Source organism: Sinocyclocheilus grahami, unplaced genomic scaffold, assembly GCF_001515645.1.
Source record: "Sinocyclocheilus grahami isolate Dianchi unplaced genomic scaffold, SAMN03320097.WGS_v1.1 scaffold226.1, whole genome shotgun sequence".
NCBI classification, from domain to species: Eukaryota; Metazoa; Chordata; class Actinopteri; order Cypriniformes; family Cyprinidae; genus Sinocyclocheilus; species Sinocyclocheilus grahami.
In genome coordinates, this window is record NW_015505405.1 from 484,154 (window position 1) to 500,041 (window position 15,888).

General features: G+C 34.7%; 2 protein-coding genes across 2 annotated transcripts in view; both read right to left on the minus strand.

The window, feature by feature from the left end:
* Positions 1 to 15,888, minus strand: part of acot18 (acyl-CoA thioesterase 18) — a 446,653-nt gene that overhangs the window by 164,789 nt on the left and 265,976 nt on the right.
* LOC107597030 (SCY1-like protein 2) overlaps positions 3,296 to 15,888 on the minus strand; it is a 27,700-nt gene continuing 15,107 nt past the window's right edge. The window contains exons 9-17 of the mRNA XM_016287935.1: positions 14,890 to 15,012; positions 12,896 to 13,009; positions 12,647 to 12,779; positions 12,426 to 12,544; positions 12,187 to 12,287; positions 9,558 to 9,633; positions 9,368 to 9,457; positions 9,116 to 9,235; positions 3,296 to 4,633 (exon numbers count right to left, since the gene is read on the minus strand). Of these exons, the coding sequence (XP_016143421.1) occupies positions 4,001 to 4,633; positions 9,116 to 9,235; positions 9,368 to 9,457; positions 9,558 to 9,633; positions 12,187 to 12,287; positions 12,426 to 12,544; positions 12,647 to 12,779; positions 12,896 to 13,009; positions 14,890 to 15,012 (1,509 nt within the window). The 3' untranslated portion in view covers positions 3,296 to 4,000. The remainder of the gene's footprint in view (positions 4,634 to 9,115; positions 9,236 to 9,367; positions 9,458 to 9,557; positions 9,634 to 12,186; positions 12,288 to 12,425; positions 12,545 to 12,646; positions 12,780 to 12,895; positions 13,010 to 14,889; positions 15,013 to 15,888) is intronic.

A 15,888-nucleotide genomic window follows, 5' to 3' on the forward strand; every position in this document is an offset into this window, starting at 1 on the left:
AACTGTATCCAGGTGATTTATTCAGAAAAATAAACATCAGTTTACAAAAATGTCTAATGCGGCTTTCATGCTGTATTCTGTATTCTTGCACAGCAACACTACGACAGTCATGCCTTTTGTGTTCTGCGTCAGAAACTTGGACGTTGTCTTTGTGTAGGGTGGTTCTTGGGGATGTTGCAGTGTGTCAAGTCTAGATATTGAAGCGCAGTACCAGCAGGACTCCACTGGGATAATGCGTTTCAGAGCGGGCAGATTCAGCTATGAGCTAGACTTCTCAGGCATGTGAATGCACAGACTAACAGAAATACAAGTTATTTAGTACAAATTACTTTGTCACTTGAGTTTTGTTGCAGACCTGACCCAGACCAACCTGTCCACTAACACCACGAGATCTGTACACCGCCTTTAGCAATAAGACCTCACCTGCCTCTTTTTATGTTTACTTTAATATTTACTTGTAGCTTTATGTGAATGATCTCAGGACACCGGTTCACACAATGTCAGCTGGCCATTCTCAAAAAATGTGATACAAAATATCAAAATGATGTTCACTTTGTCCATGCTAACCCATGTGCCTATATTGTTTTATTAAATGCCATAAAAAGTGGTTCTCGTGGTGATTATGTTCTTGAAACGGTGTTGTTCCTATATTTCTGTTTATTCAACAACTGACCAAAATTTGCTAAAATAATTTTCTTCACATACAAATAAAGATGACTCATGAAGAACAAGTCCAGGTCACTTTTAACAAATTGCACCATTATCTTCATGACAATGAAGCATAGTAGCACACCCTTCCAAATTAATGTTTTTTAATTAAATAATAAATACAACTATGGTTTCTAATCATTTTTATCACTTAATTGAAATTATGGAAACAATGTCAATTTTAAAAGTCTTAAAATAGGTTACTATTAGGCTTTTCTAATACAGTATATGTATATAAAATGGGAAATATGACCTGCACTTTTCTAGACAGACTACATTAGATGAATATTTGCAATGTCAGTCTGATGAATTGTATAATTGAATAGATTGAATCAGTAAAGACTAGCTAGCTGTGGACTGACTGTTACTGTTTTCTACTCGGAAACATTTTTCATAAAGTAAAATGACGCATTTTCAAATGCTTTTCTTTGTACTTTTAAATGATCTGTGGTGCCATATGCTTCAATAACATCCTCTATGCTTCAATAATAACAAGAATAATAAGAAATGACTGAAGTGAAAAGGTATTACCCTTTAAATAATCAATTTATTTGATTCCAAAAATCACCATCTTTCCATCCATCCAGTTCACTTTTTTTAAATTAAAACAATCCAAATATTTTATCTACATTAATCGAGACTATTTGAGAACTGCATGTAGTGAAACACTCATACAGAAAGTTCTTTTCACAATCTCCATCACAGACCTGTTATTGCACAACTCTCAACATAAGGCCTCTCATTCATAAGACCGGGAAAAGCATTCCCTTTGAATAAAACCTGTCTGGATATTAAAGATTCTCCTCAGGAAAGTGATTCGCTTGCAACAGTATTAAAAAAAAATAATAATAAAAAAGTGGCAGTTCACCTCTATTTACTGTACACTTCATTCATGTTTTGTTTTTCTTCAGAAATAATACACATTTTGGTGATTTGCTGTGTTGCAGTGGTCTGTTTGGTCATGATATAGAATCACATGATAAGGAATTCAATTGGTCACTTCCTACAACAGGAAACTGCCCATATAAAGTGGACCTAATGTAATGATCCGTAACGTCCCCAAGAAACACAACATTACAAGATAATACAGACTGAACAAACACAGGTTAGGAAGTAACAGCAGAGAACCAAAAGGGAAACAAATGTATCAGGCTTCATTCATGAAACGCATACTTCTGTTACAACTTGGTTGTATACAATATGCTACAATTTACCATTTATAGCTGCAATTTATCCAAATAACTATAGGAAACGCATTTTATCGCCAAACCTAAATGTGCAAACTGTATATTTTGCATAAATTGCTTTCCGCATTGACAATTAAGCTAATTTTCCATCAATTCTCATTACGAAAAAAAACCCTCTCAAAGTCTGATCAATCTTAATTTGAAAATGAAAATTTATTATTTTCAGTATCATGATGCAAAAAAATATACATACAAAGTTGTAAGTAGTTAAAGGGATAGTTCACCCCAAAAATTAAAATTTGATGTTTATCTGCTTACCCCCAGGGCATCCAAGATGTAGGTGACTTTGTTTCTTCAGTAGAACACAAACGAAGATTTTTAACTGTTGCAGTCTGTCAGTCTTATAATGGAGGTGAATGGGAATCACGGCTTTGAGAGTAAAAAAAAAAAAACACAAACAAAACCAAATTAAACCCTGCGGCTTGTGACGATACATTGATGTGCAAAGACACAAAACGATCGGTCTGTGCAAGAAACTGAACAGTATTTATATGTTTTTTTACCTCTGATTCACGCAATGTCCGAACTGTCCTGAGAGTGTTCTCAACAGCCAGCGCCTGACATGTCGTCTTCTTGCTTTACGGCGGATCACCGACTTCTAAGTGCATTACCGCCACCTATCTCTCAAATGCACCATTGAAACTCCTAATTGAGATTGTAGATAGAGTGTCAATGGTCCATTTGAGAGATAGGTGGCGGTAATGCACTTAGAAGTCTGTGATCCGCCGTAAAGCAAGAAGAATAAGACTCCTCACGCGCCTGCTGTTGAGAACGAACACGCTCAGGAGGACGCACCGTTGCTCAGGACAGTTCGAACAGTTCGGACATCAGAGGTAAAAAACTATATAAATACTGTTCAGTTTCTTGCACAGACCAATTGTTTCGTGTCTTTGCACATCAATGTATCGTCACGAGCCGCAGGGTTTAATTTTGTTTTGTTTGTGTATGTTTTTTTTTGACTCTCAAAGCCGTGATCCTCATTCACCTCCATTATATGACTGACAGACTGCAACGGTTTGTGTTAAAAATCTTCATTTGTGTTCTACTGAAGAAACAAAGTCACCTACATCTTGCCCTGGGGGTAAGCAGATAAACATCAAAAATTTCATTTTTGGGTGAACTATCCCTTTAAGTATAGAGCTAAATCTTTACTATTATATTACAGTAATGCATATTTATTTATTATTAAGCACATTTGACTGTCTTTTAAAATATGACTCTTTATCCGAGAGAGTTTAAAAAGCAAGAAATTTACAAAGAATCTGCTAGGTGTTTCATGAATGAAGCTCATGGATTCTGTTTTACACAAACTCACTTTAAAGTACTGACCCAACAACATCTCAAAACCTACATGTTTTAATATAATTTTTAGCTCCATTACATTTAGTGCACCTACAGTATGAAGACCGTGTCCTTCCTTTAAGATATTTTACCTCAGTGGATCATGTATCAGTATGAAACTCGAACAATAATCACCAGATACAGTATATACACAATTATAAAAACACTCATTCCGGCCCAAACTATGGACTACACCACCTCTTCCTTTACTTATCGCATGATAAAGACTTCCTTTTGCCAGACACCATCAGCAAAACAGCAAATCCTGAGGCCATCGATGCCGTTTGCTCTGGTAGACGAAGTCGGCTCATTCAGGCGAGAGGGGAACATGAGGCTCAAGCAATAAGGAATTGAAACCAAAAGTGCTTGAGTTTGTTACTCCTTTTGTATCTTCTGGGCCACATGCCAAGTCCAACGATACAACGAATGCAAGGCATCCACCAACTGAAGCAGCTTTCAGTGAAAGAGCCCAAGCTTTCTGTGAAACATGATGTTTGTTTGGTGCCGTCGATTCACTCAAAAAGATAAGTGCACCATTGAAAGGGCTAAAAAAGAAAAAGAAAAAAGAAAACAAACCAGATTAACTTTTAAACACTGTCTTTCAAGGACAACCATCCAACCAAATTTTGACTGTCATCGTCACTGCTGATGTTGTTTCGTTTTGATTCCCACACAAGGGGGAACGCGAACGAAAGGCAAATGTTTTATCCGAAGAGGTCCTTAAGATCATTGTTGACTGAAGCGCTTTGCTTCATCACCCCAGCGTTGACTGTTGAAGAGGCCACAGGTTGCGAGAAGTTCTGAGGATTGAAGAACGGGTTTGCTTGCACTCCAAAGCCACCCTGAACTCCCGTCATCCCCATCGGAGTCGCCTGCATGGGTGCAGTCTGGCCTGTACCAAACTGATTGAGCCACGGGGAAGGTGCAGTGGCTACTGGGGCCGGTTTAGGGGCCATTTGGTTCATGCTGATTTTGGGTTTGCTAGAAGCGAAGAGGGAGTCTAGGGCGGACATGTCATTGGGCTTGCTGGGTTGGTTTTGGTTCTGGTTCTGGGTGAGGGCACTGAAATTTGGAGTGCTGGTAGTGGTGGCCATGCCTCCGTAGAGGCCTGGAGCAGCGGGTCTCATGCCCATTCCCATACCTCCCGGCTGGAATCCCATGGGTGAGTTGAAACCATTGCTGACGCCCATGGTGCCCATTCCACCCATGGTGGGTCCAGCTGGGAAGGTAGAGGATATCGTGCCGCCCTGCATGGGCATCGTCCTGGTCCCAGAGTTCAAAGAGAGGTTGTTCAGAGATGTCATGTTGTTCAGAAGACTGCTGGTCAGATCCTTTGCCTTGAACAATAAAAGTCAATAAAACAATTTTTTTTTTTTTAATTTACACACACAAAAAAAAATCTTTAGTTATAGTACATAATGCGATTCATTTACTTGGTGAGCATAACCGTTTTTACAGCTCTGTGACACAACCTGTCAAAAGGCTTATATAAATGCCACAGAATAAGCCTTAAAAGTTCTCAGAGGTGCAACAGCGCGTTCATATAAATGTTTTCGATGCAGAGTGCAAATGGCTGTGCATTTATTTGTTTTTAACTCGATGGGAGCGAAATGAAACCGTCTGAACTCGAAGCTGTGCGTTGTCTGTCTCCCCTCTTCCGCTCTGCTGCGCACCATGCCCACTTTTTTTTTGAGCATAACCGTTTTTACAGCTCTGTGACACAACCTGTCAAAAGGCTTATATTATATATATATATATACACCTTAAAAGTTCTCAGAGGTGCAACAGCGCGTTCATATAAATGTTTTCGATGCAGAGTGCAAATGGCTGTGCATTTATTTGTTTTTAACTCGATGGGAGCGAAATGAAACCGTCTGAACTCGAAGCTCTGCGTTGTCTGTCTCCCCTCTTCCGCTCTGCTGCGCACCATGCCCACTTTTTTTTAGCATTTTTTAAAACTGTGGTGAGAACTAACCAGTGCTGAAACAGTGGGTTTCATGACCCTTTAAGGTCAGGAATCGGATACTTGTTGTAAAATTAAAAATTTCAATTCCGCCTATCAATTCCTGTGTGTGCATCTTTTTTTTCTTTTACGTGGTGAAAAGGGGCTGTTAAACATTTATTTGTCTTTGAATCATTCATTCAAGAGATTTATTGAAAAACACTGATTCATACAGTAATGAAACAAGTAAATCTTGAATGAGTCATTGAATCATTCCATTCATAAATTTTGTTTAGATTTTGTTTAGCTGTCTAATATTTTTTCTTCAGAATTGTTACTACAACCTCAAAAACAACAAAAAAAACAGAAATGTTTACAAATGTCATTAAACTTATGTACATACATACGATAATGCACTTTTTAAAATCTACAAATGATTTTAGAAGAAATTATATAATGTATAATATACTATTATTAGTGCTGCCAAACGATTAATCGTGATTAAGTTTTTATTTACATTGTGTATACTGTGTATATTAATTATGTATATATAAATACAAACACATGCCTGTATATATTTAAGAAAAATATGTTATGTTTATATTAAATATATTTATGTATAATGTAAAATATAAGAATATAAATATATAAATGTATATACATGTAAATATTTTCAATATATATATATATTGTGTGTATTTATATATACATAATAAATATACACAGTACACATTCACTATATAAACAATATATATTATATAAATATTATATATTACTGATATTATATAAACAAAAACTTTTAATTTGGACGCGATTGATTGCGATTAATCGTTTGACAGCACTAATTATTATATAATGTTTGTTAATTATTTATTAATGAAAGTTATTAGAAAGTGTTACCCATCCCCATCGGAGTCGCCTGCATGGGTGCAGTCTGGCCTGTACCAAACTGATTGAGCCACGGGGAAGGTGCAGTGGCTACTGGGGCCGGTTTAGGGGCCATTTGGTTCATGCTGATTTTGGGTTTGCTAGAAGCGAAGAGGGAGTCTAGGGCGGACATGTCATTGGGCTTGCTGGGTTGGTTTTGGTTCTGGTTCTGGGTGAGGGCACTGAAATTTGGAGTGCTGGTAGTGGTGGCCATGCCTCCGTAGAGGCCTGGAGCAGCGGGTCTCATGCCCATTCCCATACCTCCCGGCTGGAATCCCATGGGTGAGTTGAAACCATTGCTGACGCCCATGGTGCCCATTCCACCCATGGTGGGTCCAGCTGGGAAGGTAGAGGATATCGTGCCGCCCTGCATGGGCATCGTCCTGGTCCCAGAGTTCAAAGAGAGGTTGTTCAGAGATGTCATGTTGTTCAGAAGACTGCTGGTCAGATCCTTTGCCTTGAACAATAAAAGTCAATAAAACAATTTTTTTTTTTTTAATTTACACACACAAAAAAAAATCTTTAGTTATAGTACATAATGCGATTCATTTACTTGGTGAGCATAACCGTTTTTACAGCTCTGTGACACAACCTGTCAAAAGGCTTATATTATATATATATATATACACCTTAAAAGTTCTCAGAGGTGCAACAGCGCGTTCATATAAATGTTTTCGATGCAGAGTGCAAATGGCTGTGCATTTATTTGTTTTTAACTCGATGGGAGCGAAATGAAACCGTCTGAACTCGAAGCTGTGCGTTGTCTGTCTCCCCTCTTCCGCTCTGCTGCGCACCATGCCCACTTTTTTTTTAGCATTTTTTAAAACTGTGGTGAGAACTAACCAGTGCTGAAACAGTGGGTTTCATGACCCTTTAAGGTCAGGAATCGGATACTTGTTGTAAAATTAAAAATTTCAATTCCGCCTATCAATTCCTGTGTGTGCATCTTTTTTTTCTTTTACGTGGTGAAAAGGGGCTGTTAAACATTTATTTGTCTTTGAATCATTCATTCAAGAGATTTATTGAAAAACACTGATTCATACAGTAATGAAACAAGTAAATCTTGAACGAGTCATTGAATCATTCCATTCATAAATTTTGTTTAGATTTTGTTTAGCTGTCTAATATTTTTTCTTCAGAATTGTTACTACAACCTCAAAAACAACAAAAAAAAACAGAAATGTTTACAAATGTCATTAAACTTATGTACATACATACGATAATGCACTTTTTAAATGAGTCATTGAATCATTCCATTCATAAATTTTGTTTAGATTTTGTTTAGCTGTCTAATATTTTTTCTTCAGAATTGTTACTACAACCTCAAAAACAACAAAAAAAACAGAAATGTTTACAAATGTCATTAAACTTATGTACATACATACGATAATGCACTTTTTAAAATCTACAAATGATTTTAGAAGAAATTATATAATGTATAATATACTATTATTAGTGCTGCCAAACGATTAATCGTGATTAAGTTTTTATTTACATTGTGTATACTGTGTATATTAATTATGTATATATAAATACAAACACATGCCTGTATATATTTAAGAAAAATATGTTATGTTTATATTAAATATATTTATGTATAATGTAAAATATAAGAATATAAATATATAAATGTATATACATGTAAATATTTTCAATATATATATATATTGTGTGTATTTATATATACATAATAAATATACACAGTACACATTCACTATATAAACAATATATATTATATAAATATTATATATTACTGATATTATATAAACAAAAACTTTTAATTTGGACGCGATTGATTGCGATTAATCGTTTGACAGCACTAATTATTATATAATGTTTGTTAATTATTTATTAATGAAAGTTATTAGAAAGTGTTACCCATTGTACTTTGTCATATAACCTTGGCCTTGAACTGCATAAACTAGTTAACACTGCTTGATGAAAAAAAAACTGCCATTTCAATGACTGCCATTTCAGCTGCATTGCTTCTGGAAGCACTTTTTTAACAAGAAATTCTCGATATAACGTCATGAAGCAACCAACATCAACAAACTTTGATTTGAAGCAAAACATAAGTGAAAATCAGAGGGGAGGGAGGTTATGTACTATTTTTACCATAAAGAATTGAAAATTTTATACGCAAGCAAATAAAATTAATTAACAGACATTAATTAGTCCATATAAAAACAGTACATTTGAAGAAATGTCTCGATTTAATTAAAAAAGCCGTTTTAGAGTGCAGGGAGACTGGCTTGATTTTTACTTCAAAAACCAAGCGGTTTAAAAGTCAAGCATAGTACTTCAACCAGCAAAATGTGACTCTCCAATTCTCATAAAGATTCTGTTATCACTGGTTTTTCTGTAAGACATACGGTCTTTGTGATACATGTAATAGCATTTTCCCATTTAGAGGTCTCAAGTACACAGGACTCTTTGTATTCATGTAGTCATGCAATGAGTGAACAACATTGTAACACTAATGGTTTCAAGCACAAGGCTAGGACTTCTACCATAAGATAGCTGCTGTCTTTTAGCCAGTTCTGAATTTTTTAATGATGAAAGCGCTAACAATTATGTGTGTATCCGTCTCTATATATTGTAGCTTACTATTTATGTTGCAACTGGTAAATGACATCAGAGATTGATATTAGGCATTTTGGCTTTTTTATTGAAAGACAAGGTTAGCTCGGGTCAAGCAGAATAACCCCAAGTAAAATTAATGATATTAATAAGCCAAAAAGCATACTATTAATTACATTAAGATTATATTATTTGTCATTGTAAGGTACAGATACAATGACAAATAATACAAAGTGAATGCTGGTGTGAATATGAGATATGGTACCTATTACCAGAAAAGTTTATCTGGTAATTTCACTGCAAAAATTAATTCCATGTGTGAAAGTGACAATAGGTTTCCCATGATACCTTTGTACAGTGTATGTGTTACCTGAGGTGTCGTTGTGGCTGGTTTGACACTCTGTGGAGCAAGCGGCTGCTGGCTTCTTAGTTTGGCAGCCTGTTCCTGTTCTTTAGCCAAACGCTGCTTTTCTTCCAAGGTGAGAGACACCTGAACATTACCCCAAACAACAGTTAGTACATCAACCACGTCTAATGTCAACAACCATCTCAGCTTCATCAGAAAAACACGTAGTTAAGCAATGCAATCCCAAAATATTCTAAATCATTAAGATGTACTCACTCGTGAGGGTTGTGAAACGGTTGATGAGTTACCGTTCTCTTTACCATTCACACCTGCACTTCCTGAACTGCCACCAAAGATCTCATCGATCTATAAGAAAGCAAAGAAAAACACTCAATTACAGTTAATTCGGTGTGGCAACATTTCAAAACTGTGGACTGGTTGCGGGATATTAAACGGGTGCATTTACATCTCTGACTTGTGTGGCTGGGCTGGGTGTGTTCTTAGTCTCATCTGATTGGTTCATCTGGTTTATGTTTAAACTCCTGAAAGACACAATACTTATTAATCATACGTCAACAACTGTTTGTATGGATAATGTTGTGCTCTTTCCATGTTTAAATTACTATAATTTAGAGCTGTAAAAATGAGTGCATTTAATTTTTCCAGTTTAACGGCATTAAAAATATTTAACGCAGTTAATGCTGGGGTGGAGCTAGGGTTCACAACTGCTGCTTCAGTCTCTTTTTCTTGAGAAGAATTGCATTTATTTACATCAAACAGGAGACTTTTCAGACGCGCACTCCACTTCACCTCAGTGCCAAGCGCTAGTCAAACGATTGCAGAAATGGTACAGGTGACGAGGAACTTCATTAGAACAACAGTGAAAATTAATGTCAGTAGAGATGTCAGTAAAAATGAATTTTCCTGTTCTGTCAGCATTATACTGTAGCCTGTCTCATTTCAAATAAAGTGCGAATGAAACTACGAGCACGCGTGTCAGATCCACGTCACGTTCAGCAGCAGCAGCTCTTAAAGTAACAGCAGCCAAATAACCTAATCACCCAGCTGCTGTGATGTCTATTAATCAAAGAACAAAAGAAAAACGATGAAAAAGACAACTTTTGTAGCTTTAAGGATGCATCTATTTTTCATTTAGAATTTAGTGTTTGATAACTTTACTCAATTTCTGTATTGCTGAAGGGCACAAGCATGACATTTATTATAATGGGTTTAAAGGGGTCATATGATGCGATTTCAATTTTTCCTTTCTCTTTGTAGTGACGCTCCTTCGTCGAATCCATGCCATTCTCAAGCCCGCCCACCTCTGCTCCCTCTAGGCCACTGGCCTCCGCTCACTGAAGGCAGAGGCCAGTGTGTGACACTGAAACTACTTTGTTTGGTCTTCCAAAAGAGGACACGACTAGAAATCAGTGGTTAAGTTGTATTTACAACACTATTCCAGAACAGTTTAACCCAAATATTCCGAGGTGTATTGTTTTAAGTTAACTTAAATTAGAAGTTATTTTTTTAAGTCTAATGTTCAAATTAATAGCTCTCAATTATAATGTAATGTTGAATGGCTATAGTTAATGGTTAAATATTAGGAAAAAAATAACATTTTCCTAGGGACATCAGTCATATCAATGATACTAAAAAATTTAAATTTTTAATTGTTGTTTCTACATAAACTTGAAGATTGACTGTGAAATTATTGCAATATAAATGTATATTTAAAAACGTTAATGTTAGGTGGGATTAATCACGATTAATTTCAGAAAAGTGTGCGATTAGTTTTTTTTTTATTGATTGACAGCACTACTATAATTATGAGTTTATATCTATCAGACAGCCTGTTTTAAGTGGGCAGAGTAAGTTGCAGTGTGGACCAGGCTTAATGATGGAAATAGTCCACTTAAAGGGGTTATATGACGTTGCTAAAAAATAACATTATTTGGTGTAATGAAATGTGTTTATGCGGTTTAAGGTTCAAAAAACACATCATTTTCCACATACTGTACATTATTGTTTCTCCTCTATGCCCCGCCTTTCTGAAACGCATCGATTTTTACAAAGCTCATCGGTCTGAAAAGCGAGGTGTGCTCTGATTGGCCAGCTATCCAGTGCGTTGGGATTGGCCGAATACCTCAAGCGTGTGACAGAAATGTTACACCCCTTACCATACTGTGATGCCGTGTGCACGAGACAAAAACAATAAAACCCATTATAAACAAGGCATTTGTTCCATCCAGTGGGGGCATAATTACTGATTATAATGACTTACTGTCTTTTTACGCATTGCGTTGCATCACGCCGCGTAAACATTAAACCATGTCTGCATTTGCGATCGGAGAAATGACAAACAACAAGCGCTACTCTACACTGCTCAAAACTCGCGTTTGAATCATCAGTGGCAAATCCTTTAAATATGAAAACATACTTACAGGCTGAGTCAGAACAGCCGGCATTGTAGGCTACTCTCCCAGGTTCAGGAAACAGTCCTCCGTAAAATGCGTTGCACACACACGAATATTTGGTTTGAACTGTTCTGGAACAGTGTTGTAAATACAACTTAACCACTGATTTCTAGTCGTGTCCTCTTTTGAAAGGCCAAACAAAGTATTTTTGCTTTAGCAACAAAACACACAGCATCTCCATGCCACGGCGGCAGCAGCAGCAACAATACTACAGCAAAAATCAAAGTACGCCTTCTTTCTTTGCGTGAACATTTGGGCGGTGTTATGCAAATCTTCCCACACAGTGACATAGACATGTGGGGGGGTGTCTGAACGAGGCGTTTTAGGAGAGCATGGATGAGTCTTAACTTTTATAAAAAATCTCTTTGGGTTTGAGACTTTATTCGTTGTAACTTTAGGGATCTTATCTATTCACAAACAGCTTGTAACACTAAAGAGAAAAGAAAACTTGAAATCGCAACATATGACCCCTTTAACAGACAGCAAAATCTAAGAATGTGAACAACTCGATGTAGAATCTCACTGCTGTCTTGTAAATGCAAAAACAGAATCTTTTTATTAATAAAACTGCATTTTAAGAAGGAATAAACACAATGAACAGAGAAATAACTGAAATGGAACCTTTGCTGCTCCTGCATGATGTGCAACTGCTCTAATTTGGTCTTATGCTCCGCCTCCATGCGAGTCATCATTTCCCTGATCACAGCCATGAAAGAGGTAAACTGAAACACAGAGACACAAAACAGTTTTAAAATGTGTGAACATAATCTATACAACTGAGCTGAAGTGACACTGAATCAAGTTCATATTCTGTGGATGAACAAGAACAGTTTATGTGTAGAGAGAATGTGTGTTCTCACCTGGCTAAGGTTAAGGTTGTTATCAATACTAAGTGAGACCAGATGAGGTAAACTCTTTCCAGCCAGGTGCTCTTTTGGGATGCCCAGTTTCTTATGGGTGAAAGTGCACTTGTAGATGCCTAAAAATATTTCAAATAAGGAATAAACAAGAACACTGACAAAGACGTTGTAAGGACTACTACATAATGATGATTTTGTTATTTTGAGCCTAAATTAATTACCCAGAATGCCCATGAGCACAGCTGGTTCCCTGGATGGAATCTGTTGCAGGAATGGTAGAATTTCATCAATGACGAACCATTTATCCAGGTATTCCAGAATCTTGCCTAGGCACACCAAAGAGTTCACCCTTACCTGAAAAAGGAGAAAGTAATCTTCTTTAGAAAAACAAATCTCATAACTACTCTTCCAAACTGATCAATGATATTCACTTATTTTACTGAAAAAATAAGAAGCATAAGGACACAAACCGCTAGTGAGGATGTCTGTAAACAAGCAGATTTGATACGAGGAATAAGTGCATTCTTCATGGATGGGTACTCAATTAGATTGGCAAACGTGGGAATGATATTTAGACAAAGTTCCTGTTTAGAAAAAGAACAAAAACAGTTGTTATTTGGGATGCACGTTATAGGACTTTTGCCGATATTTTTCAACTCATTTTGGCCGATAGCCAATAGATGATTTATTTAATTAATGAAATTGTTTTTTTTGTTTGTTTTTTTATCCCTTTTTATGTATTTGGTGTATTTTAAATATAAGTATGTGTGTGTTAAGTGTTGTATATGTGAAGCACTACGAAAGTCTGAATTAATTGCCCCAAGGGGATTAATAAAGCTCTAAACTAAACTAATACCAATATATTTTTTGTTTGGAAACAACACCAAGTCTCTCCTGTGCAGAAATTGTAAGCAAATTCTTTTTAATTTTGGTTAGTTTTTAACAAGAGCTTATTTATTAGAATTAAATCAACAATAATGAAGTTATTTTATACTGACAGTACATTGAACATTTGAAAAGAACTATAAATAAGCTATATTCAAATGCTGCATTTTTTTTTCAGGAAGATGCAGTGGTAACCTTAACATTTTATTTTAAGATCTAACATTTGTAAATGGTCTAAAGCAAAAGAGTTGTAAAAATTCTGAAAATCTTTTAGAGCTCATAATTTATTTTAAAAAATACAACATTACACATTAATGAATGTGTATATAAAATTATTTAATTTAAGTGTCATGTTTGTGTGATTTTTTTTTTTTTTCATGTAAGCTATAGATTCTGACCTTTAAATCAAAACATACTTATGATTTTAGATTGGCAAACGTGGGAATGATATTTAGACAAAGTTCCTGTTTAGAAAAAGAACAAAAACAGTTGTTATTTGGGATGCACGTTATAGGATTTTTGCCGATATTTTTCAACTCATTTTGGCCGATAGCCAATAGATGATTTATTTAATTAATGAAATTGTTTTTTTTGTTTGTTTTTTTATCCCTTTTTATGTATTTGGTGTATTTTAAATATAAGTATGTGTGTGTTAAGTGTTGTAAATGTGAAGCACTACGAAAGTCTGAATTAATTGCCCCAAGGGGATTAATAAAGCTCTAAACTAAACCAATACCAATATATTTTTTGTTTGGAAACAACACCAAGTCTCTCCTGTGCAGAAATTGTAAGCAAATTCTTTTTAATTTTGGTTAGTTTTTAACAAGAGCTTATTTATTAGAATTAAATCAACAATAATGAAGTTATTTTATACTGACAGTACATTGAACATTTGAAAAGAACTATAAATAAGCTATATTCAAATGCTGCATTTTTTTTTCAGGAAGATGCAGTGGTAACCTTAACATTTTATTTTAAGATCTAACATTTGTAAATGGTCTAAAGCAAAAGAGTTGTAAAAATTCTGAAAATCTTTTAGAGCTCATAATTTATTTTAAAAAATACAACATTACACATTAATGAATGTGTATATAAAATTATTTAATTTAAGTGTCATGTTTGTGTGATTTTTTTTTTTTTTTCATGTAAGCTATAGATTCTGACCTTTAAATCAAAACATACTTATGATTTTATGGCATCAATTACTGCTTTATTTTTATTTAGAAACACAGTCTAAATATTATTTGTGTATTTTGCTTTAATTTTATTAGAAGTAGGTCAACAGCTCCCCCTGAGGAATTAAATCACCTTATCGGCCGATAATAAAACTTATTATCGGCCGATTCCGATATTGGTCAGATAATATCGTGCATCCCTAGTTGTTATACTTTAAAATGTTGAAATACCTAAATGTCTGAAATAAATGATTCAGCTACTGGGGTGTCAAAATACATTGATGCCTTAAAATACATCAATCAGACAATTAACAGTTACTGAAGATTATCAATTAAAATACTAATAAAACAACTTGATAAGCAAATTAATTTTTCTCATCCAAACAAGTTTATGGTGTGGTCACCTGTATTTGAATAGAGGGGGCTTCCACCGCTCTGTACACCATGGGCAGAACGCTGTTCTTGATGTCTTCAGGAGGCGTTTTGGTCAAAAGAAGGTCCATCTTTTGTAGAAATATCAGCAAAATCTGGATATATGAAAGAGAATAAAGGAACTAAGATTTCTAAGAGCCAACAAATGAACATGTATAACTAAAAAAAAACAACAAAGATAGCAAAACAAACCACAAAAAAAAAAAAAGAAAAGAAAACAACTCTAAACAAAAAATAAAACAACTCTCCATGTTAGGCAGGCCCAAACACTTTCTGTTTTTAAATCTAATCTCAAAACTTTTAACACCGTATGAGAGCAGGTTTTTATGATTGTGTTGGTCTTATGTTTGTTTTCATGTGTCTATTGTTTTAAATGGAGTATGCTTGTACAGCACTTTGGTAAACAATTGTTGTTTTTAAAAGTGCTTTATAAATAAACTTTGAAGAAAAAAAATAAAACAATGTTAAACAAAACAAAGCTAAACAAAACAAAAACCAACAACAACCAAACATAATCATGAAAACCACATCAAAAGATCAGTGCAAACGGTAGAAACAAACAAGTGCAACCAATATACTATAAATAAAAATATAAACTTATTATAATATAAATAGTGCTGTCAAACAATTAATTGCAATTATATTATCAATTTAACAATTTATTTTATCATAAGTCCAAAATAAAAGTTTTTGTTTACATAATATGTGAGTGTACTGTGTATATTTATTATGTATATATAAATACGCATACATGCATGTATACATTTCAGAAAAATATTTGATGTTTATAATATAAATAGATTTATATATAATATAAATTATATTCATATAAATCTATGCATGTAAATATTTTCAAAATATATACTGCATGTGTGTGTATTTTATATATACATAAACATACACAGTACACACACACATAATATATATATATATATATATATATATATATATATATATATTATATAAACAAA